General features: G+C 38.1%; 1 protein-coding gene and 3 non-coding genes across 4 annotated transcripts in view; 2 read left to right on the forward strand and 2 right to left on the reverse strand.

Moving 5' to 3' along the window:
• LOC112054000 (soluble guanylate cyclase 88E) overlaps positions 1-24,847 on the reverse strand; it is an 83,574-nt gene that overhangs the window by 5,822 nt on the left and 52,905 nt on the right. The window contains exons 2-13 of the mRNA XM_052889042.1: positions 19,460-19,635; positions 16,030-16,311; positions 12,895-13,100; positions 11,112-11,235; positions 10,122-10,263; positions 6,345-6,471; positions 5,199-5,403; positions 4,169-4,315; positions 3,369-3,501; positions 2,112-2,339; positions 1,005-1,391; positions 95-209 (exon numbers count right to left, since the gene is read on the reverse strand). Coding sequence (XP_052745002.1) covers positions 95-209; positions 1,005-1,391; positions 2,112-2,339; positions 3,369-3,501; positions 4,169-4,315; positions 5,199-5,403; positions 6,345-6,471; positions 10,122-10,263; positions 11,112-11,235; positions 12,895-13,100; positions 16,030-16,311; positions 19,460-19,627 — 2,264 coding nt within the window. The 5' untranslated portion in view covers positions 19,628-19,635. The remainder of the gene's footprint in view (positions 1-94; positions 210-1,004; positions 1,392-2,111; positions 2,340-3,368; positions 3,502-4,168; positions 4,316-5,198; positions 5,404-6,344; positions 6,472-10,121; positions 10,264-11,111; positions 11,236-12,894; positions 13,101-16,029; positions 16,312-19,459; positions 19,636-24,847) is intronic.
• Trnaa-agc (transfer RNA alanine (anticodon AGC)) lies at positions 15,073-15,145 on the forward strand. The gene has a single exon. It is a non-coding gene; the product is annotated as a tRNA-Ala (tRNA).
• Trnaa-cgc (transfer RNA alanine (anticodon CGC)) lies at positions 17,265-17,336 on the forward strand. The gene has a single exon. It is a non-coding gene; the product is annotated as a tRNA-Ala (tRNA).
• On the reverse strand, positions 17,590-17,663 carry Trnai-aau (transfer RNA isoleucine (anticodon AAU)). The gene has a single exon. It is a non-coding gene; the product is annotated as a tRNA-Ile (tRNA).

A 24,847-nucleotide genomic window follows, 5' to 3' on the forward strand; every position in this document is an offset into this window, starting at 1 on the left:
GCATGCTCCGGACCCACACCCTCCGGAATCGGAGGAAGAGGTCATATCCACTGGGCTATCACGGCTCTATCATAGTATCATTGAAAACAAGTACCAAAATGAAGAGTTCAAGCTGTCGAGAGTCCGCTGTGGATCCAACGACTCGGCGTCCGTCCACGCTCCCGCCACGCTGGTAGACGTTGACCTCGACTCGGGGATAGCTCGGCAATCTGGCGACAAACTTAAAAGTTAAAGTATATATATAGCCTCAATAGCTTAACGGTAAGAGCGGTCGGACTCATCACCGAAGGGTGGTGGTTCGATCCCCGCCCCGTTGGTCTATTGTCGTACCCACTCCTACCACAGTCTTTCCCGACTAGTTGGAGGGGAATGGGAATAGTAGTCATATTTTAAAAAGCTATGGCAAATATTCTTTTAAATAAAAATGTAAAAAAAGGCTCTTCTGTACGTTAATTCTGTAAAGTTACGGAAATAAACTTCGTTGTTTGTGATAAAAAAGTACATTTTAATTTTGGCATCCCATAAACATAAAGGATATCAAGCGGGTTGCAGGTAAGGGAGATGGAGGTCCATGCAAGATGCCTATGTCCAGCAGTGGACGTCTATCGGCTGATAATGTAACTATTGTTATCATCTCGTTGCAACGACTTCAAACCAAATACCAAAATAAGACCCTAGAATGGCAGGTAATAACTTTGGGTGAAGTCACGCACTTATGAACGTTGTGTGTAGGGTTAAAGGACCCTTTGACTGTTAACAAACACTCCCCTTTCCCTCTCAAGTCACTCTCCCCGCCTACCCCAAGTAACCCATAAAGAATTACACAACAAGAGATGTGGACGGCTCGAACGCCACGAGCACACTGAAGCCGACCGCACGACGAGTGTCATCGCAAGTCGTTCCCACCAACCGATCCCCTCTCTAACTCCTCATTCTTTACGGAAACAAGTCGCGCTACCTGACGTCATATCCGTCTCAGACTACTATTTCCTACAATAGAATACCTTTGTCCTTGTCTGTCCTGTTGGGAGAATTCGCAATACTCCGCCGGGCTACATCTTGGAATGTGACCGGAGAATACATCCGTCTCTCTTCCACTGGCGAAGTAACAGTTGGAGTCTGCTTCAAAGCGGGAGGAGACGTTTGGAATGTCACAGGATTTCCAACGCTATTCACAATGGAATTGGGTTCAGAATTCATTGAATTTGTGAAGAGGAACGAATTGGTTTCCTTATTGCTGAACTGTTGTGCGGAATGCTCAGCGATGCTGTCTCGGGCGTCTGCGGCTCTTTCCCATTCGAGTTGGGAGAATGGTTCTATTTGTTTTGATATGATTTTTGTTAGAGCTGGTCTTGATTCACATCCCTCCAGCCAATAGGTCTTCATAGCTCCTGTGGATAAGGAATTAACTGTCAAACTTACAAACATTCAACGAAAACATTTTTACTGGGTTCTAGGTTAGACTTTACTACATCTACCTTACCGAGAGAAATGTCTACTAATGTTAGACGTACAAAACAATTTTGTTTTTAATATTTTGGCGTCTAGCTGGCATGAAAAACAAAATCTACAGTTGTAAGGATTACGTTGGAGAACTTGGTGGCAAATAATAACATATTTATATGCTTTCTCCTGCCTTTCTTATCCTACCCTTAATTTTGTTTAAGTCGACAGACTATAAGCACATTAGTGGCAGGCAAAAAGTGGTGTTGGCAGACCTGGGAACCACTGTCCTCAAATTTGGATAGAGTCAAGCACATCTGCCCGTTTTAACCTTTTGACTCTATCAGCAGTCAGTAGCCCATAAGCCAGTGGGTTTGGATGTTTCTGGAAGCGTTTACGATGTTTAGTTTTGTACTTCTTTATCTCGTCCTAAACTGTTGGCATTTCCAAATATTGGTGTTTTTCAGTGTTGCGTGTGTACTCGGCCGCATTAGCAATTGTTCTCAATTTGGGCTCTTTGGATTGCTAGTGTGTTGGATGGGTACCCCATATCTGAATTCCATATACCCAGATAGACAGGCTGTGTGAATTAAATAGCGGTGTTACTTAAAACTAAGGTATAACAAATCAATATTCACAATTTTTACCTCTTCGTTTTGTCGAATTACCTTTCCCTTTGACCTGGATTTCGCCCCGCTCAGTGACCTTGTAGCACGGCGACAGCAACTCCTGGGTGGTCTGCGAGATGTGTATCCTCATGGCTTCTGACGTGGACTCCATCCGGGACGCGGTGTTGACGGAGTCCCCGAATAAGCAGTAGCGAGGCATCTTCAGGCCTACGATACCTGCGACCACGGCTCCTGAATGTACTCCCACACGGATGGATAGATGAGATCCTGCAACGCGTTTTTATTACTTTTTATTGTAGCATTGTAAGGTTTTTTTTTAGCCCAGTGGATATGACTGCCTGCCTCCGATTCCGGGTGGTGTGGGTTCAAATCCGGTGGGGGCATGTTAAAATGCATCTCCAACTTTTCAGTTGTGTGCATTTTAAGAAACTAATCACGTGTCTCAAACGGTGAAGGAAAAACATCGTGAGAAAATCTGCATATCAGTTAATTTTCCTAATTCTCTGCGTGTATGAAGTTTGCCAATCCGCATTGGGCCAGCGTGGTGGACTATTGGCTTAAGGAGACTCGAGCTCAGCAGTGAGCCGAATATGGGTTGATAATGATGATGATGAATGATTGTAAGGAGGGTTGTCTCAGGCACTTTACGATCTTCATTCTGCGTTTCCCATTTACCATAGAACAGAGAGACGCGAATAACGGTGGCATCCCTACATCGCTGACACCCAGACCTTCTCGCCACGGGGAGACAAGAAGGTTATGTCGGACTTCAACCGACTAAAACCCCACCGTTTTCTGACTCGTCGCCTGATGACTGAGCCACGGGCACTCATAAATCGAGCTCTCCTGTTTTGTTATTAAGATCGCTTCGGGAACACTGAAAGCTTTAACAACTCGAGGACTTATCGGTGAGTGACAGATTCTTATCTATCACCCGGAGGTCCTCTCACCCAGACGACCAGCACGTTCAACGTTTCTTATTATAACTACTAAAGTAAGAAATGCCTTTCCAGCATCTGTGAATGTCTGTGAACCTTCAAGGCAAGGGTGAATAGACACTTTCTAGGCAAGTGCATCCCATCCTAGACCACGTCATAGCTTTCCATCAGGCATACCTAGTCAAGAGCATGCATTAACCCAACAACACTATGAGGTTCATTGAAAAACTTGAAGATGGAAAACACTAATATTTCCTATTTAAAAAATGGCTTCTCTGACGTTTGAATGAGTACCTTTAATAAAGTAATTCAACAGATATTTTATTGTTTCCATGTTTTCCGAATATGTCTCTCTCACCAGTGCTGGGGTCCTTCAGATCAGTGATGGCGTCCACCATGTCAAGTGCCATGTCACACACTTTCTCCGCGTGGTTGTCTTCTTTCTCCGGCGCGCCTGACACCACCATGTATGCGTCTCCTATGGTTTCTACCTGTAGTGGAATTATAATGGGTTAGTTTATAAGGACGTCACGAGTATAAGAGCCATAAATAATGTACTTACACACAACACTACCCGTGTTGTGTTGATGTCTGTGTACAAATTAAAATAAAAGAGAAGATCATATATAGGCGAAACTCGCCGTAACATTACTATAAGAGTGAAAGAACATATACGTAGCATGAAGAATGTGGACACGGACGGTTCAGCAATAGCCGAGCATTTTCAAGCTTTGGGTACGATTCATTATATCCGTTTTGATAAGGCTTCTGTTGTCAAGGGAAAAGTTTCTAGAACTTAGTGAGATACGAGAAGCAATATAAATTAATCTTCACCCGAATTTTAATTGGGATCATGGATGGTTGCTGCCGACAGCGTTTTTCATTGTCACAAATAACAAACTTGGAACAAGATAGTGTTAGTTCGGTTTGCTTACAAGAAGACGAGTCTAATGAAGATGAAATTAATGAACCGTCGGAGAGTGTAACGGAACCTTCACTTCCCACCACTCAACTCCTCTCCAAACGCGCGATGCGAGCGGCTGCGCGCCCCGCCGCCGCTTCGCAGTTGCAAGAACCAGCTCATGACTAAGGAACTTATATCAGGTGAGTTTTAGGCGTGTCAACTTGTCATTGAATAAAAAAAAATATTGCTGTTACCTTATAAACCCGGTTCTTTTCGGTGAGGGTGTCAAATATAGAGTACATAGCGTTGAGCATGGAGACAACTTCCATTGGAGTGATCCGGGAACAAATCTCCGTGAAGGTGACCACGTCAGAGAACAGAATGGAAACGCTGTTGAACATCTGTAAAAGAAACATACACAAATATTATTTATGTTATCCAGCTTTATCTATACATCATTATAAGCCGATGGACGTCCACTGCTGAACATAGGTGAACATTCCAGCACCTTGGGACTCCAACGTCCATCGGTTCTTCGAACTATGTGGCCTGCCCATTGCCAATTCAGCTTCGCGACTCGCTGAGCTATGTCAGTGACTTTGGTTCGTCTGCGGATCTCCTCATTTATGATTCGATCACGCAGAGAAACTCCACGCATAGCTCGCTCCATCGCCCGCTGAGTGACTTTGAGCCTTCTAATAAAGCCCATACTTAGCGACCAAGTCTCGGATCCGTTGGTCATCACTGGCAACACGCACTGTGCGAAGACTTTCGTCTTCAGGCACTACCTATACAATTCTAGTTAATAAATGAATATTGGAGATAATGATAAAATTTTGCTACATATTCAGAAGTTTTACTTTGTGTTTGTAATAAGTTGTTTTCAGCCTTGTACTCTTACTCCTATTACTTGCGGACTATGTATGAGTGAATACATTTTTTTCAACTCAACTAGGACTTTGTTGAGTATAAAGGCAGTTACTGTTCATTTCTCCCTACCGAGTAGGTACGAGAGATCCTATGAGACATCCCGGTAGGGGATCGCTCGTATGCATTAGCAACTTTATCACTCACTCACTAACTATGAACTATGTGCCTCGAACTATGTCCCTTTGCCACATCTACTTTTCGACTCGATGAGCTAAGTCGGAACTTTGGTTCATCTGCGAATCACCTTATTTCTGATTCGATCAAGACATCATCATTTTTAAGAGACCAATAATGACCAAAAATTTAATAAAACAATATTTTCACTAATAGTGCTAATATTCTGTTATTGTTTACCTCACAAGTATCAATCGGGTTTTCTCCATTCCTTAATCTATCAGCGACTTGTTTGGGTATCATCTGGTACAGCAGTTCATCAGTTCTCTTCATCTCTTCGTCGAGTTTCCTCATGGACTCCTCTAGCTTCTTGCTCTTCTGTTGCTCTTGGTCCAAGGCTAGTTTCAACTCCACGGATTGTTGGGTCCCAGCTAACATTAGATCCCTGTAGATATATATAATGAATGCATAAACACCTTTTTATTACCCGACTGCAAGAAGGGTTATGTTTATCGCGCGTATCTTGTATGTATGTATGTAATATTCTTTATTACCTCATATCTTCCAAACCACGTAATTAGGATATCGTTAGATTTGTCTCAATAACCTAAGTATTCTTAGATATTAGTGGACCTTAGATATTGGATAGAATGATTTTCTTCTACATTATTTAATAGTTCACGGCTGTTTTCTAATTGCTTTCTACACTTCTGGACTGAGCTTGTTTTTTTTTCTTTTCAGTTTTTTTATACCTTATGCAGTCAGGTTTTTTTATTTGTTTAATTAATTTATTTATTATACAGTCTATTAGTATCTTATTTTTAGTTGTTTAAACTATAACGTCAAATGTCAAGTATCATCATACAAGGAGAGTCTCACGGATACAAAAAAAAATAGGAATCAAAGTTCAGTTGAGTAGGTTTATTCATAACAAGTTAGCCCTTGACTACAATCTCACCTGTGTGATTGTAAGTGATGATGCAATCTAAGATGGAAGCTGGCTAAGTTATTGGGAGTAGGATGAAAATCCTCAACCTTTTCGGTTTCTACACGACACCTTAATTGATTTACCAAGCCATTAATAAGTATCTACATGGACTTTTTCTGTAACTTCTGTAGAAATATATTTTCTGTATTTTTTGTCAATATGTTAGGTTTAGTTCTTTTTATTTTTTTATTCATTACTAGTTAGCCCTTGACTACAATCCCACCTGATGGTAAGTGATGATACAGTATAAGATGGAAGCGACCTAACTTTTTAGGAGTAAGACGAAAATCCACACCCCTTTTCGGTTTCTACACGGCATCGCACAGGAACGCTAAATCGCTTGGCGGTACGTCTTTGCCGGTGGTTTCAGAGATGGGGTAGGAATAATAATTAGTTACCTGCTGAAATCGTGCATAGACAAGTCGTTGATGTAAAGGCCGGTAGACACGAGCGCGGCCAAGTCCGGCATCACCGGCGTGCCGAGGTACATCATCATGCGCCAGTTGTCCATGTAGATCATCTGACCTGTACGCATCATCATCGTCATCATCATCATCATCATCATCATCATCATCGTCATCATCATCATCATCATTCCTGTAATCTTTGCAACCTCTCAGTAAATCAGGCAAGTCTAACAATAACAAATTGGTTAAAAAGTTTAACTTGTACAGACACCGAAGAATTACTCAATGCAAATATGAAATAAGCTAAAATAATTGTGTACACCTATCTAACGTTTCTGCTTACTGTTTTACTTTACTTTTCTTTTTTGTAATGTTTTTCTTTTTGTAATGTAGTCCTATTTATTGTTAATTTTTGTAATTAGTCCTAATCCAACGGAAACATTAGAAAATCCTACCTGGTTTCCACGATACAGATCAATCTAGTGTGGAGACCACAGACAATGTAATGGTTTTATTGTATCTATTTTTGGTCAATAAAGATTTTATTTATTTATTTATTATTTATCATCATCTATCTTCTAGACGAGACGGTGTCGAAGCTAGACTTACCACGCTATATCAATGTGGGTTAGAAGTTAAAGAGTGATAATGTTCGACTCTGTAAGAGGCTATTCTCCGAGGAACGGAGGTGTAAAACCAACTTAGTCTGAGAATTTCATGGAAGAAAGAAAAGCTTCGTCATCATCACAATTCATTAACAACCCATATTCAGCTCACTATTGAGCACGAGTCTCCTCTCAGAATGAGAGGGGTTAGGCTAATAGCGGATTGGCAGACTTCACACACGTAGAGAATTAACAAAATTCTCAAGTATGCAGGTTTCTTCACGATGTTTTACCTTCACTGTTTATGAGACGTGATATTTAAATTCGTAAAATGCACATAATTGAAAAGTTGGAGGTGCATGCCCAGGACTTTATTCGAACCTACGTTCCTCGGAATTGAACGCAGCACTGGGCTATCACGGCTGTCTGAAAAGCTTAATTTTCAATTTTCTAAAATCACGACTTGAACCCAGGACTTAGTGATTGGAAGCCAGACAGATTTATATACAAGAGAAAGACCAATGTTTATACGTGTAGAAGTGCCAAATAAAAAAATACATACTCGTAATAATCATATTAGGTATGTACATTGAATTTATACAGTGTAAAAAGTGCTTTCAGAAATAACCTGCACTTAAAGCCTTTACAAAATACTTTTCAGTGCGTTTACTATAATTTAAATACTATTTAACTATCTAAGTACATTATTATACAGGGTGTCCCGTAATTAATGGATAAAACGCAAATGGTAGATACACCACCTAATTATCTAAAACTAATTTGAATAGTTTTCCAAAATCAAAAAAGTTGGAATGTGCACACTTTAAATATTTTCTTGTATTGAAAATTCAGCACCTCCCATACATTTTTAGCATCCACTTTGTAACTACAAAGAGTAGACACAAGCACACAAGCGTGCATAAGGTTGTCGATCAGGGTATGCACTAGTAGAAAAAAATAACCAAACTGGGAAAATCTTCATTTAATATTTATTAAGGAAAACATCTCATAAGGTATGCAGTACTTTAATGCATGTATGAAGTGCACGCCACTAGATTTATACACAAGTTGTATACCAATTTACAAACCTCGATAAATGTAAATGTTTTTTAAATAATGGTACACCTCAGTTCCATACGTTTTATTTTTTGAACAATTTTTTTTAATCGGGACATTTTAATGAAAGAAAAATAATTATTATTGCACTCAAAGCTTTTTCTACAAAACAAATAAAACATTATTTTTAAAAATAGTATTGTAGGAAGTTGGTAATTTATTCCTCAATATATAACAAAAATCACATTTTAAAAATCTTAATTACAGCAGCTACATTAGTTTGCAGTGAAAAAACATAACTTGGTCACCCTAGGGATTTTTGGAAAAATATTCATCTAAGTTAGATGATTAGGTGGTGTATCTACCATTTGCGTTTTATCCATTAATTACGGGACACCCTGTATGTACTACAATTTTATGTAAAATATAGTGGTTTAACCGATTTACATAGTTGGTACTTTATGTACTATTTTTCCAAGTACCTGATTTTATGTGCTGTATAAATAAAAAATTAAATAAGTTTAATATTTATGTACATTAATTAAACATAAATTAACGAAGGCATGGTAAGGTAAGTGTCCATGTCCCCAATCTACTGAATACCTTTGAGATGTAAATTTATAACATCAGGCAATGGTCTTCCGTCATACGCAAAGCGTTTCTTACGGGGTATTCCTGAAAAGTTCATCCATATTTATACTTCATGTTTATTTGATGTTCCTCCTTTTAGCAGACTCAAAAGTGATTACAAAACTAAGAAAACTAATGTCGAACAAAGGTTATGATTCACAACATTTGTCAGGACAACTTACTTAACAAATCAAACTGTAACCAAAATAAGACCCTAGAATGGCAGAGAATGACCTTGAGTGAAGTCACGCACTTGTGAACGTTGTGTGTAGGGTTAAAGGATCCTTTGACTGTTAACAAACACTTCCCTTTTCCATTCAAGTCACTCTCCCCGCTTATCCCAAGTATACCCATAAAGAATTACACAACAAGAGATGTGGACGGCTCGAACGCCAAGAGCACACTGAAGCCGTCCGTACCGCAAGTCGATGCGACGCGGTGATAACATTCCCAAAAATTTGTTAAATTGTATCAAGAATCTATCCCGAGTATAAGATTGAGTTTTTAGCCCAGAATCTGCTTGGAAAATACCTAACCCATAGTATAGGGATTCAAACCACGGATTGGTACCTCGGTGATGAATCTTATCATCGAGGTACCACTCCGAGTGGTTTGAATTCATACGAAATGCTTCAGTTCCTGCAATTAAGCGAGTCTGGATAATTGCAGGAATTGAAGGCTTTCGTATGCCGATCTGGACCATGGCCACAGTAATATTATGCAGAGGGCCTAGTGGCAGTTTGATACTGTGACTATCGCGTTAACGTAAACGTGAATTTCTAAGGAATTGAAACAGCGCCATCTAGTGTCACTACTGCACAATTGTTTTAATTCCATATAAATTCGCGTTTACGTTTACGCTATAGTAAAATATTGAAAACTCCCTTCAGGCATTATTATTATTACCGGAGTATGTTCCGGGCTGTTTTTCGCTTGGGTTTTTAGATGTGACCACTTGTAGGGATTATTTTTGCGTGTTCTATCAAAAGATTCCAAGAAAACATAGATCGCAAACTCATCCGTTAATTCCTGACTCTAATCTATACTAATATTATAAAGCTGAAGAGTTTGTTTGTTTGAAAATCTCAGGAACTACTTGTCCGATTTGAAAAATTCTTTCAGTGTTAGATAGCCCATTTATCGAAGAATATATTATAATCAATATATTCCCAAGGGAACGGGATCCACAGGGGTAAAACCACGCGACGTCTACTATTAATTCATAATTAAATACGTTTGTATTATAATAAGACGAACAAACTTAAGTACCCAGTCACAGATGAAACGACATAAAGCAACTGAGGATGTCTTAACTTAATAAATAAATGCCATCGCAGCCGCATGAAATACTGCATTAGCAAAATATAGTGCCTCCACAGATTCTTCGATTTTTCCCGTAGAACCGCAAAAACAATAATTCCCTATTCATAATAAACTTCCGCAAACTGACGCCTGCTTCTATTCAATATATCTGTACCTTTAAGCCGTAAGTTCTTCTCAGTAGTGGTGTCAGATTCGTCCGACAGCCGGACGAGCTCGTTCCTCTTGTCCGGAGCCTTCTCGTGCATCACCGCCTCCACCGTCACCAGCTCGAATATGTTGTTGGTGCGGTTCAGGATCTGACCACAGTATTAACATCATAATTATTTATTTTTACATTAATCTAGAGGACACCCGCGACTTCGTTTCACAGTCGTCATGTTGGTTTTTTAACTTTTTAAGAACACTTGGGTTATCAAGACGAATACTAACGATATCTTAATTACGTAAATCCGTTCAGCGGTTTGGAAGACTTGAGATAATAAAGAATATTAAATACATACATACATACACACATACATATATCCATTAAAGATACGCGCGAAAAAACATAATCGTTCTTGCAGAGTAATACAAATAATCTTAAAAGTCATTATTAAAATAATAACTGTTGTTTGGCAGACATCATCTATTAAGAGTCATCTATTAACGGTCATCTGTTAAGGGTCATCTGTTAAGGGCCATCTGTTAAGGGTCATCTGTTAAGGGTCATCTGTTAACGGTCATCTGTTAAGGGTCATCAGTTAAGGGTCATCTGTTAAGAGTCATCTATTAAGATCAAGCGTGTGGGAACCGAATCACCAGTCACTTCATCATTGGAACCGATGAACGGTCACTGCTGGACATAGGCCAAACAATACGGTCTTAAATCGCTAGTATTCATCGGATCTTCTCATTTCTGATTCGATCAAGCAAAGATATTTTGAGAATAGCTCGCTCCATCGCTCGCTGAGTGACTCTGAGCTTTCATATCACCCATCATTTAAAAAAGTTAATTTTATTATCTGATGAAAAGTAAGATCATTTTTTTAAAACTATACTTCTATACTTTTAATATTCTATATTTTTAATTTTTTTGTTAGTAAACAGTACTCATCAAGAAAGGCTGTAGTACAGTTGATTCATCAAAATAAAGAATACTTCTTACTGTTTGAAACTTAAAGGCGATCAAAGGTCGAACCAAGTCGAACCAATTGGTAATCTTCTTGCCGACCAGATCTGGCAGGATGACCATCAAGGAGTTGCCGATGCTTCGGACTACCATGTCAGACCTGTAAAACAAAACAAGCAGTGAATTTATAAAGTTGCCGCCAGTGGCTGTTGAATTTTTGCCTACTACTGGCGTCTGTAATTCGCTCCCATCCATACTTCCATACTAATATTATAAAGCTGAAGAGTTTGTTTGTTTGTTTGTTTGATTGAACGCGCTAATCTCAAGAACTACTGGTCCAATTTGAAAAATTCTTTCAGAGTTAGATAACCCATTTATCGAGGAAGGCTATAGGCTATATATTATCCCCGTATTCCTACGGGAACGGGAACCACGCGGGTGAAACCGCGCGGCGTCGGCTAGTTTTTCATATACAGACGAGAGTATTCAGGGTGCCTAAAGAGAATTAATATGGAATTGAAACGGTTGTACAGTAGTGCCACTAGATGGCGCTTTTTCAATTCCTTAGAAATTCGCGTTTACATCGTCACAGTATCAAACTGCCACTAGGCTCTCTGTGTGCCTAGTGGGAGTTTTCAATATTTTCATACTGTTTCTATCACGTTGACGTAAACGCAAATTTAGATGGAATTGAAACGGTTGTGCAGTAGATGGCGCTTTTTCAATTCCTTAGAAATTCGCGTTTACATCGTCACAGTATCAAACTGCCACTAGGCTCTCTGTGTGCCTAGTGGGAGTTTTCAATATTTTCATACTGTTTCTATCACGTTGACGTAAACGCAAATTTAGATGGAATTGAAACGGTTGTGCAGTAGATGGCGCTTTTTCAATTCCTTAGAAATTCGCGTTTACATCGTCACAGTATCAAACTGCCACTAGGCCCTCTGATTTATTATTGTGTGATCGAAATTTCGGTTTCTTCCAAGGTTCGGCGAAACAACCAAATCGATTTTAAGCGTTTCGGAATATTATAGTCATTAATTATGTCGAAAAATCAGCTCAGAAATGCAAACGAACCGAGGAAGCAGAGTTTTCGATATGACGTGGGAAGTATAAAAAAGTTTAAATTCGAATTCTCGGGCAGAACTTCCTGTGTGCAATTTCGTTATCTTGAAAAGAGTTGAATTTAGTTTTTTTTTCGTAGATCCCTGCAAAATTATTTTGACAGCAATGTTGAATTCGAACGAATTTGATAATATGAAACTACACAGCACATAAATCAAATCAAATACCTAATACACTCTTGAAAGTTTGCCGAGATTCACGACAATAGTACGTATTAAGGTCCGTTTATATCTACAGACATTTAGCGTGCCAGACACGTGCCGTGACAGACAAAATGATATTCTTCTATACAGTGTTTATTAACGTATTTATATTTATATAGTCACGCGGCCGCGCAGACGTTGACAGACACGGGCCGCGCCCGGCCAGTATTCGCGGAAAGAATATTTTGTCTGTGCGGTGCATGTCTGTAAAGTCCTTTTCATGAAACTTGAACTAAACTTGACAGCACCTTACACAAATGAAAATAAGACCGCCATTACCAAATGACAATAAGTACCATTTGTCATTAGCGCCGCGTCTGGGGGACTTATCTTTCTCGAAAATGACTTTATGTGTCTCTAGCTACCTGCTACCGTGTGAATAGACGGTGTCTGTGGGTGTCTGCCACGCTACTTGTCTGTGACGCACTGTGTCTGTAGATATAAACGGAGCTTTATGAACGTCATACAGGCGACTAAACACTTTATCTTACCCGAAAACAATACAAAAAGGGAATATCTCAAACAGCACGGAAGCACTGATGGGCAAGTGTTTCTCCTCCCTCGTCATCGCCAAAGACGCCAAGGTGAAAGCTCTGTTGTCGAAGGTCAACTGGAAGGTCACATGGACAGTGTCGAAAAGTAACTCTTCCCGAAGTAACTCTATGCGCATCTCTTTGTGGTAGAAATGGCGGGCTACCTGAAATGTTTTATTTTAGTCATCATCATCATCATCCATGAATATTCGACTCACTGTTGAGCACGAGTCTTCTCTCAGAATGAGAGGGGGCTACTAATCCACCACGCTGGCCCAATGCGGATTGGCAGACTTCACCCATCTCTGGTATGCAGGTTTTCTTCTAATGTTTTTCCTTCACCGTTTGAGACACGTGATATTTAACTACTTATATGTTATTAATATCTACATCAAATTAAAGTGAACTTTAAGAAGTAATGATTAGCTCCACTTTAATTTGAAGAAAATTGAGGTTTAAATTTAAATCTTTATTTTTTAAATTTAAAAAATAATATGGCCGGAGGGCTTATATAAGGTTCATTAATATTTTGTTGTTATTATTATTGAATAACAAAAATGAAGTCCATTTGCTATACTTAGGTATAAATTTTTTTGCTAAAAATAAGTAATCGCAAAGGGAAAGAGATAACCTAATACGTCACAGGCTTCATGACGTAAATTTTTTGGTTGTAAACAAAAAAAATCTAGTTTTCAATTTTCATTTGGTCATCGTACAGTAGACAAGTCGTTACAATAAAATAATATTCTGTATAAAAATTTTAATAAAAAAAATTCAACCGACTTCCAACTCAAAAATTAACCTAAACTAAAAAGCAAAAAATAACATCTTACCTATGTGCTACCTTCTGATCAGTTTGAAGGCGGTGCCAAGCCAGTGATGTTTTAATTCAAGCCGTTTAAATTACACAATTTATGTGGTTCTTTCAGAAACGGCTTTAATTAAAACATGACACTGGATTGGCACCGCCTTCAAACTGATCAGAAGGTAGCACATAGGTAAGATGTTATTTTTTGCTTTTTAGTTTAGGTTAATTTTTGAGTTGGAAGTCGGTTGAATTTTTTTTATTAAAATTTTTATTTTTTAATTTTTAGTGTTAGCACACTGAGTGTGAACAAACCTACTGATTGTCTGACTGTCCTCCGTCTTCATCACCAGACCCCCTATGCAGTCACAATCCATATGGGTGGAAAATTCTCATCAATATAAAATTTATCAAGTCCAAACACAAGGTAGCTACTGTGAACCGTCGAGAAGTTCCCTTAACTCTCCTTAATCTTCATCACCAGACCTCTAATACAGTCACAACCTATCCAGGTGGAAAGTTCTCATCAATACAAAATTATCAAGTCAAAACACAAGGTAGCTACTGTGAACCGTCGAGGAGTTCCCTTAACTATCCTTTGTCTTCATCACCAGACCCCTAATATATTCACAACCCATCTAGGTGGAAAGTTCTCATCAATACAAATTTATCAAGTCCAAACACAAGGTAGCTACTGTGAACCGTCGAGGAGTTCTCTTCACTGTCCTTCGTCTTCATCATCAGACCCTTAATACAGTCACAACCCATCTAGGTGGAAAGTTCTCATCAATACAAATAAATTAAGCCCAAACAAAAGGTACCTGCTGTAAATCGTTGACGAGTTCCATCGTCTGTGTATCGGCTCCATCATCAGTCCAACTCCAGACCTTCATAAAATTGTAGTGGTTTAAAATACCTTATGGAAACAATAACAAACGCACTAGCCGTCTCTACGATTTTCGAAAGTTCCCCTCGATTTCTCCAGGATGCCATCAGCAGATCCTGACATGAAAAAAATGGGACCACCCTGGAATCAAACCCTTCAAAACAAAAAAAGAATTTTCAAAATCGGTCTACAAATGACGGAATTATCGCTGGACATACATAAAAAAAAAAAAAAAAAAAAAAACATACATACAGCCGAACGTAGAACCTCCTCCTTTTTGGAAGTCGGTTAAAAATTAAAATATAATACCGCCATCTAGTGTATAGTTAAGAAATTGTTATGAACATTACTAGTAACTAACGCCACCTAGTGTTCACTCTAAATAATAAATTTGCTTCTAACCAACGTGTTTATACTATAAATAAATTTTACCACGTTAATCATCGGGGGCGTAGCTCAGATGGTAGAGCGCTCGCTTAGCATGCGAGAGGTACCGGGATCGATACCCGGCGCCTCCAAATAACATTTTATTTTCTAATTTTTTTTAGTACTTTTTTACACTTATATTTTCAAAATAGGTAACAACTACAAGAACATTGTACTAAAATCGGCGGTTAGGACGCAAAATTCGTAACCTAATTTTGTGACAGCAATTTATCACTGACACTCGAAGTTTGTTATAAATGACTCTCGTGGACATAAGTTTTAAACGTTTCTCTGTTATTATATTCGGTAGGTATAACTAAAATCTAATTATAATCTGGTAAGTACTAAGTACACTTTTCAGTTGTGTGCATTTTGAGAAATTAAATATCACGTGTCTCAAACGCTGGCGGAAAAAACATCGCGAGGAAACGTGTTTACCTGAAGAGTGAGAATTTTTGTGAAGCGAGGCCAAGGTTTCTAGGCAGGTTATTTTTTAAGGATTTAAGGAGATTTTGCTGATATTCTTCCCACATCCACTTCCACGATAAATACGTATAAAGTAAACACAACCATTTTTTATTAGTTCATTTGTTAGGTCATAATATTTATTTACTTACGGCCTCCGTGACGCAGTGGTATTCGCGGTGGATTTACAAAACGCAGGCCCTGGGTTCGATCCTCGGCTGGGCAGATTGAGATTTTCTTGTGTTTGTTGAGATGTCCAGGTCTGGCCGGTGGGAGGCTTCGGCCGTGGCTAATTACCACCCTACCGGCAAAGACGTACCGCCAAGCGATTTAGCGTTCCGGTACGATGTCGTGTAGAAACCCAAAACAAGTGTGGATTTTCATTCTCCTTCTAACAAGTTAGCCTGCTTCCATCTTAGACTGCATCATCACACATCACATCACAGTAAGATTGTAGTCAAGGGCGAACTTGTAGATAATAAAAAAAATGTACATTTAAAAAAAACATCACCTCTCTGATTTGCCCCATAGCGTAATACACGAAACCTCGTCTCTTCGATCTATAATGCAACGTCAACCCTTGTCGTGTCTCATTCTCACATATAAAACTCGGTGCCCTCATTCTTGGGTAACTGAATTTGAGATACTCGTGCAAATTATCCAATCCATTGAGAAAGTCCCTCATGTGCCGGCCCAAAACTGATAGAACTCTGTCGTAACCGTACTGCGAGACGAATCCTACGAAGTATACGCCCATTTGGTCCATAAACTCCCGCTCTGATATGCCTAAAACCTGAAAATAAGTTGTTATTATTAATATAAAAATAATCTATACTAATATTATAAAGCTGAAGAGTTTGTTTGTTTGATTGAAAGCGCTACTCTCAGGAACTACTTGTCGGATTTGAAACATTATTTCTGCGTTAGATAGCCCATTTATCGAGGAACGCTAAAGGCTATATATTAACCCTGTATTGTTTGTATGTTTGAAGGTTTGTATGTTTCATACAAACCTTCATCCCCTATTTTACCCGCTTGGGGGTAGAATTGATCAAAATTCTTTCTAAGCGGATGCCTACGTCATAAAATCTACCTGCATGCCAAATTACAGCCCGATCCGTCCAGTGGTTTGGGCTGTGCGTGATATCTAAGTTCAGGTATTAATAATGTAACGCCTGTTGAAAATGTTAGAGCAATTTTCATATAGTTTGATTTATTTCAGTCCATCAATGAGAGCGTCATGTGTGCCTACTATGGGGGCGACAGAGAGGGGAATTAACCTTGCTACCTACCGAGAGAGAACTGTTTTTAGTTAGTGCATTTGTTAACTCATAAAATTAGTTATTTTCACAATGTAGTTTTTCGGAATGATTGAATGAAAAATTACTTAAATTTATTGAATGAATGTAGTTCAAGTAATTTTTGATTAAAAATGTATTGATTACTAACTAAACTATCCTTGCTGCGTACCAAGTAGGTACTATATTTATTTTATATAGTTACATAATAGTTTATAATAATTTAACTATTAGTAATAGTTTTTAGACAATCTATTCGCATTATATTTTTCAACAATGGCCAAATAATTTTTAAATAGATATAAAATACTATAAAAACTATAAATAGATATGGGCGAAGGTTATTTCTAATTTGAATTTTATATTATTAATAAAAGTTTAAAAAAAAATTTGATTAAAGAATAATATACTTCACAACTAGTTCTATAAATTCACTAATAGTATCATCGGGGATGTAACTCAGTGGTAGAGTGTCTGCTTCGCATGCTGAAAGTCCTGGGTTCAAATCCCAGCATCTCCACATCTATTCTTTTGTTTTTCCTTTTATTTTTATTTTTTTTTTTACTTTTTTATTTTTGTAGCACACTAATAGTAGGTGTAAGTATTATTTAAATACTCGTTTTATTTTTTCAAAACATTTTACTTGAGCAAGTGATTGTCAGTTTTTTTTAAAGAAGATAAACAATTAGGTTTGTTAGTATGATTAGTATTTGGTTTCTATATTCATTTATTTGGTTAAATCTTTAAAAAAAAAAGTAAAAAAAGATTAATTGTGGCCCATGAGGGGATCGAACCCGCGACCTTCGCGTTATTAGCACGACGCTCTAACCAACTGAGCTAATGGGCCGATATTACACATGACGAAATTTTGTATCTGGTTCTATTTTTCAAACAGACTGAAAATGTAGTCCATGATGCCTTACTTGAGCGTCACGATTTTAGATTCGGTAGATTAGATGATGGTCGCCATCTTGGGGAGGCCGCCCGGCCATATTTGATTTGTAATGACGTTTCTCAGCTAGTCATGTGTCATCAGAACTCAGAGCGTATGCAAAATTTCATCATAATCCAATAGATTCCAAGATTTTCTTACATAGATAATTACAAGTGAAGCTTATAATATATGCGTGTAAAAGAATATAATGATAAAATGAAGTATTTATATCAATCTAAATAAAAATTATAGCAATTTCACATCAAAGCGTAGTTATGAAATATAAATAGGCTTAATAAACATGTCAACACTTCAGAGTTTCATCGAGTTTCTATTAATAATGAACTACCTACGAGTACCTAATTTCGTATGAGCTAATAATAGTGTGGATTTATTAAACTGATTGATCTATTATACAGGATGCTCGGAAGTATAAGCCCATAACTCTTAATAATAATTCTTTACCGAAAATTAATTAAAAATGTTCAAGGAACATTTGTGTTCTAAAATAAATATTTTCGGGGTAAATAATATTTTTTTCTCAACCATGCTTGGAAATTTCAGCATTATTTTGATAACCTTCTCCGAGATAAATCGAACTTGCTGTACTGGTCGAGCATTAGCCGGCAATAGTTGTATGAAAATCCATATCTGTCGTGTTTTTATGTCATATCTATGTAAAATTATATCTATGTAAAATCATATTTGTCGTGTAATTTAAAAATGGAACGATCTTCTACTCTGCAATATGGCGACCAAAGAGGTAACTTATCAAAGGTTTAATTTAAATTTCGAACTGACTTGCACATAGAAAGTTGTTTAGTGAAAAATAATACTTTGGCGCGTAAAAAACTATTGTTATTAGTTGTTCGTCAACTTCGTCATTGGTTTTAAAATAAAAAGTTTAAATTTTTTGGTTTAAAAAAAAAAATTATGCACTTTGGCTCCTATGAGAGGACTCGTCAACACCTTGAAATTATAGGAAACACTTCCGAGCACTCTGTATATGCATATTGTAGGGGTGCCGAAGAGGAGAATTTCGGATTTACTCGAGCGTGGCATAGATAATATTATGCTAGAGACGTACAATCGCTACAAACAGAATTAACAGAATCGACCTGCAGTTTTATCGGATGTCAAGCCGTTAGCGCTGCAGGCACATGTTTTGTGCACAATTTAATTCATATGAAATTCAATAGTAATACCCAAATTCAATAAAATTTCGATTTCAGAGGCCCCCCCCCCCTCTGAAATCGAATTTTTTATGAATGCTGTCTTGTTGGTAAGAACTACTAAAAAAATTTAAGGGAAATACTCCCACAACGATGTTTTTATAACTCGCTAGTGCGCGTTTCGAATTCACCTCTGTCTCTCTGTGTATTGCGATACTAACTCTCGAAACCCGCATTAGCAAGTTATACCAGACGAGGTTACAGAATAAGCCTTACTGATGTGAGCCAACCAACGAAGCAAGGACCAAATTGACAGATTTAATTTTATAAAAGTTTGTGTAGTTTGTTACGAAACTACTGGACAGATTTTAAAAATTCTTTCACCAATAGATAGCTACATTATCAGAGAGTAATACAGGTTGTATTTTATCCCCGTATTCCGAGAAAATGCGAATTACGCGAGTGAAACCGCGGAGGTCTGGTTTTATCTATTTTTATTGTATTAATTTTGAATGTTACAACGAATCTCTTACTTGCCTCTTGAGCCTTCTTCGCCAGTCGAGTGATCAAGTTCTCTGGGTACACCTGGTGGACGGAGAAGGAGGGCTGTTCCACTCCAGCCTGCCTTCTGATGTCCTCCCATCGCTCCTCGCCGTAAGTCTGACGGATGTACTCCGCCATGTTCTCTAGAAGTAGCCCGTACATTGTGGTATCTGGGAATAGAGAAGTCGTATTTTAAAATCCGTTAAGAAGCCGTGATAGCCCAGTGGATATGACCTCGGCCTCTGATTCCGGGGGGTGTGGGTTCGAATCCGATCCGGGGCATGCACCTCCAATTTTTCAGTTGTGTGCATTTTAAGAAATTAAATATCAAGTGTCTCTAACGGTGAAGGAAAACATCGTGAGGAAATCTACATACCAGAGAACTTTCTTAATTCTCTGCGTGTGTGTAGTCTGCCAATTCGCATTGGACCAGCGAGGTGAACTATTGGCCTAACCCCTCTCATTCTGAGAGGAGACTCGAGCTCAGCAGCAGAATATGGATTGATAACGATTATAAAAACGATTTATTCGTCAGCAGGCCTTTTTTAATTTGTTATTTGTCAATTTTTTCGAGTTTATTGGTCTATTAAAGAATTATGACTTATGCATTCAATATACAGGTTGCTCGGGAGTATTTCCCATAACTGTAGGATTATATTCTGTAAGGAAAATTAATTAAAAATGTCCAAGGAACATGTGTTCTATAATGAATATTTTCGGAGTATTATATTATTTTGAGAGTTTCTTTTTAAGATTACCTATTTAGCTATTTATGTTAATCTGTTTGTAATTAGAATTTTTGAGATTCGGGAAACACACAGACTTACACGTACAAACATAGACCGATAAAATTTGGCACATGTTTAGAAGCTGGAACACTGATGCATATACAGGATGCTTGGGAGTATTTCCCATTACTCTAGGGTTATATTCTTTAAGGAAAATTAATTAAAAATGTCCGAGAAACATGTGTTATTAAATGAATATTTTTGGAGTAAAAAATATTTCTTTTGTAAATCATGTCCCTTATATCGCATCTTTACATTATGACCTAGCCAAAGTTATTCATTGATAAATATCATGAAGTAGCTTACTAGTAAACCGCGGAGTGCCAGTTGCAATACCTCGTCAATATCGACAGCCTTACCACTACAATTACGTATTTTAAAATGCAAGGCTTAGATAAAGGCGTATGTTACATGGATAGTCGGAATTTATTTAATTTTAAGTATGATAACATTTTTTTTCTTTTTTAGTAAAAAAAAGTTATGCAGTTCGACTTCTATAAGTGGACTAGTCAACCTTGAAGTTATGGGAAATTCTCCCGAACATCCCGTATAAAGTGGGTTACATACATACAAACGTGTCCATAGATAACTTTAATTTTTATAATTGGTTAAAAAGACGTTCCTGAAAATCAGCCTTGTATAGATGCCCTACGTCTTGTAGCTCAAGATTTATTATTTTAATCTGACCCTTGAATCTATCAATTACATGTAATGGACTTACGATCTGGCCAAAGCCATTAATTTGGCCCGTCACTGTGAGGTCTTAAATGGGTCAAATGTGGTAAATGTTATAACAAGGGACAAGGGTGTTGGGTTGTATATTTAGAGATTTGGACATTAATTAAAAGGTTTAATTTACTTGATTTTTTTTTAAATTTGAACTATCGAGAGTGTCATTTATATTAATTTATAAACAAAGCTAAACCACACGTGATATTTTTTTAATAATAATAATAATAATAATAAAAACATTTTTTTTTAAATTAATTTTTAATTAACTAACTAAAATACCATCGTATGTGCTACCTTCTGATCACTTTGAAGACGGTGTCAAGCCAGTGAAGTATTATTTAAAGCCGTTCCTGGAAGAACCACGGTAAAGAACTGTATTTAAATCTAAAAACTTTAAGATTTAATCGGCTTTAAGTAGTTAATGCTTCACTATATTGGCACCGCCTTTGAAAGTAATCAGAAGATAGCACATACAATGTTATTTTTCGTTTTTTAGTTCATTTTTGTGATTTTGAAGTCGGTTCAAAAAAATTTTTTTTTCTGTTTTAGTGTGACCTAGCATAGTGAACGATAGCACCAAAGGAATTTTCAAAATTGGTTAAGAAATGACGAAAATATGAGGTAACAAACATTAAACAAAAAATTAAAATTAAAAAAAAAAAAAAGAAATATACGCTTTTGAGAATCACCTCCTTTTTTTTGAAGTCGTTTAAAATATGTTAGTCTAGCTAATTTTAAAAACTGTCAAAGTAAGTATTACAAATTTTTTAATTTTAACTTGCTTATTTATTCCTTAATTCATATTTCTCTTACTTATACTTATCTTATGCTATATGGATTCTTTACAAACACAAGGATCATAAAATCCTTTACAGGTTTTTATACTTACTCGTAAATATATCTAAATGATGATGCGCCTATTTAAATTTACGTGACACTGGATTTTACGCGTTTATGTATTTTTCACATAAATAAGTGTAAGGTTACGCTATCATTCCTGTGTACTGAGAGTTTTCAATATTTTCATACTGTTACTATCACGTTGACGTAAACGCAAATTTATCAGGCAGGTCATCTCCTCCCGGACAAAAATCCAGGTGGGGGTACGGGCCTCGAGGCTATGCCTCCTTGCCCGGGTAAGGCGCGGGGGATCTTGTTCTTGAGACCTTTCGGCCTAAGGGTAGTCGACGATGTCAATCATGTGCCCCGCGCGGACTGCAATTACTCGCTATCCTGCGCTGGGGCGGTGTCAAGTCCGGTATGTGCGTCATCCATTTCGTCGCCATCTTCGTCGCGGTAAGCGTCTGCGCCTGCAGTTGTGCAGTAGTGCCACTAGATGGCGCTGTTTCAATTCCTTAGAAATTCGCGTTTACGTTACGTGACAGTAACAGTATCAAACTGCCACTAGGCCCTCTGTTATTACGTCATCAACCCATATTCGGCTCACTGCTGAGCTCGAGTCTCCTCTCAGAATGAGAGGGGTTAGGCCAATAGTCCACCACGCTGGCCCAATGCGGATTGGCAGACTTCACACACGCAGAGAATTAAGATAATTCTCTGGTATGCAGGTTTACTCACGATGTTTTCCTTCACCGATTGAGACACATGATATTTAATTTATTAAAATGCACACAACTGAAAAGTTGGAGGTGCATGCCCCGACCGGATTCGAACCCACACCCTCCGGAATCAGAGGCAGAGGTCATATCCACTGGGCTATCACGGCTCCCCTCTGTTATAAAGTTGCTTAAAACGCAAACCTGCTATAATCTGGCGAGATCTTTGATAGCGCCCCATGATATGCGGGCGACGTGCGGAAAGAATCCGCGGGTGTGAATTCGTGCGAGCGGGGATGTTACGTCATCAGTCGTGGGTTTTTCATTCATCGCTACACGCCCCCCTCCCGTAACATCGGGAGTGTTACGAACGAAGTTGCTAAGCTATAACTATCAAAGTCTATTTTGACGGCCTCCGTGGCGCAGTGCGCGGTAGATTTACAAGACTGAGGTACTGGGTCCGATCCCTGACTGGGCCGATTGAGGTTCTATTAATTATAATATTAAAAAGCCTTCTTTAAATGAAGTATATCTGGCACACTTTCGGTTTAAAGTAGGACTAGGATAAGATTGAAGCAGGTCGGTCATAAGAAAAAAGGTAGATACGCCCCTGTAGCCAAATGGCACGTCGATTCTCTGTCTACGATCGCAAACGCTTCGAAAACTAGAAAAATGTATGGGAATGACAGATCTTGACCACGTGACCTGTCGATAGCAAATGTCATTTCCATACATTTATCTAGTTTTCGAAGCGTTAACGATCGTAGAAAGAGAATCGACGTGTTGCTTGGCTACAGGTTCTGTATTGGAATACGAAGTCAACGCGGACGAAGTGGACATACGAAAGTTATTTATACTTAGAGGCAATCACTTAACTAAGTATTGTTTTCCTCCATTTCCTACCGAATACAAATAACTTAATTTTAGGTAATATCGTACATATAAGCTTCATAAGTTATTGTACATGTCATAAGAAGTTTATTTATTTACATAATTCTAAAATATAATCAAGCGTTTTTAATAAAATTCGTTTGTCTGTCTGTTTGCTGGGCTAATCTCTGTAACGGCTGAATCGATTTCAATGATGCTTTCAGTGGAAGCAAGAGGAGATTATGGAGCACATAGGCTACTTTTTATCACAAAAATATATAATTCCCGCGGAATTTGTGAAAAGCTGAATTTCAAGAATACGAACTAGCGGGTGTCCGCTAGCTAAACAAAACCGGCCAAATACGTCTCTATATTAAGAAACTATAAGACACCCGTGACTTCGTCTGCGTGAAATTGAGTTTATAAAAATCCCGCGGAAACCATGGATTTTTCCGGGATAAAAAGTAGCATATGTGTTGATCCAAGGTAAAATCTATTTCCATTCCAAATTTTAGCTAAATCGCTTCAGTAGCTACGGAGGAACGAACTTTCGCCTTGAATATTAGCGTGATTATTGTGATATAAGGGTTCCTTGTTGCCTTAAGGGTTCTTCGTTGTACGGAACCATAAAAAGCTAACCGCTAGAGTGGTTTATTTCAGAAGTATTCAATATATTACTAATACACGCTTGGATACAAGGATTTTCCGTTCTAAATATAGTTTACATAATAGAATCGCAAAGCTCGGGTGGAGGCGGTATTGAGACACAGTGGCGTAGCGTGCCTTGAAGGGGTCTTGTATCAAAATTAGTTGGGGGTCCCTATAGGTACAAATGAAAGGTAAAGATTTCTTATAAAAGTAACAAAAATGCTGGCATAAAATGAACATGACAGTGACTTAACCTTTTTTTGTCCAACAAAGAAATTACTTTTTTTGTAATCTGACGGCCTCCGTGGCGCAGTGGTATGCGCGGTGGATTTACAAGACGGAGGTCCTGGGTTCGATTCCCGGCTGGGCAGATTGAGATTTTCTTAATTCGTCCAGGTCTGGCTGGTGGGAGGCTTCGGCCGTGGCTAGTTACCACCCTACCGGCAAAGACGTACCGTCAAGCGATTTAGCGTTCCGGTACGATGCCGTGTAGAAACCGAAAGGGGTGTGGATTTTCATCCTCCTCCTAACAAGTTAGCCCGCTTCCATCTTAGACTGCATCATCACTTACCATCAGGTGAGATTGTAGTCAAGGGCTAACTTGTAAAGAATAAAAAAAAAAAATTCTCAAAATAATCGCATTTACAAGGTGTTCGGTTAGTAACCCTATCAAGCCGTCAACCAGGAGTTAGGGAGGTATAATACTTGCCTATAAAAAAATATAAGGTCTTGTAATTTAGTATGAAAGTTTTTTTTAAGTAAATTAATTATTTTATACACAGAATAGG

This window comes from Bicyclus anynana, chromosome 24 (genome assembly GCF_947172395.1).
Source record: "Bicyclus anynana chromosome 24, ilBicAnyn1.1, whole genome shotgun sequence".
NCBI lineage: Eukaryota > Metazoa > Arthropoda > Insecta > Lepidoptera > Nymphalidae > Bicyclus > Bicyclus anynana.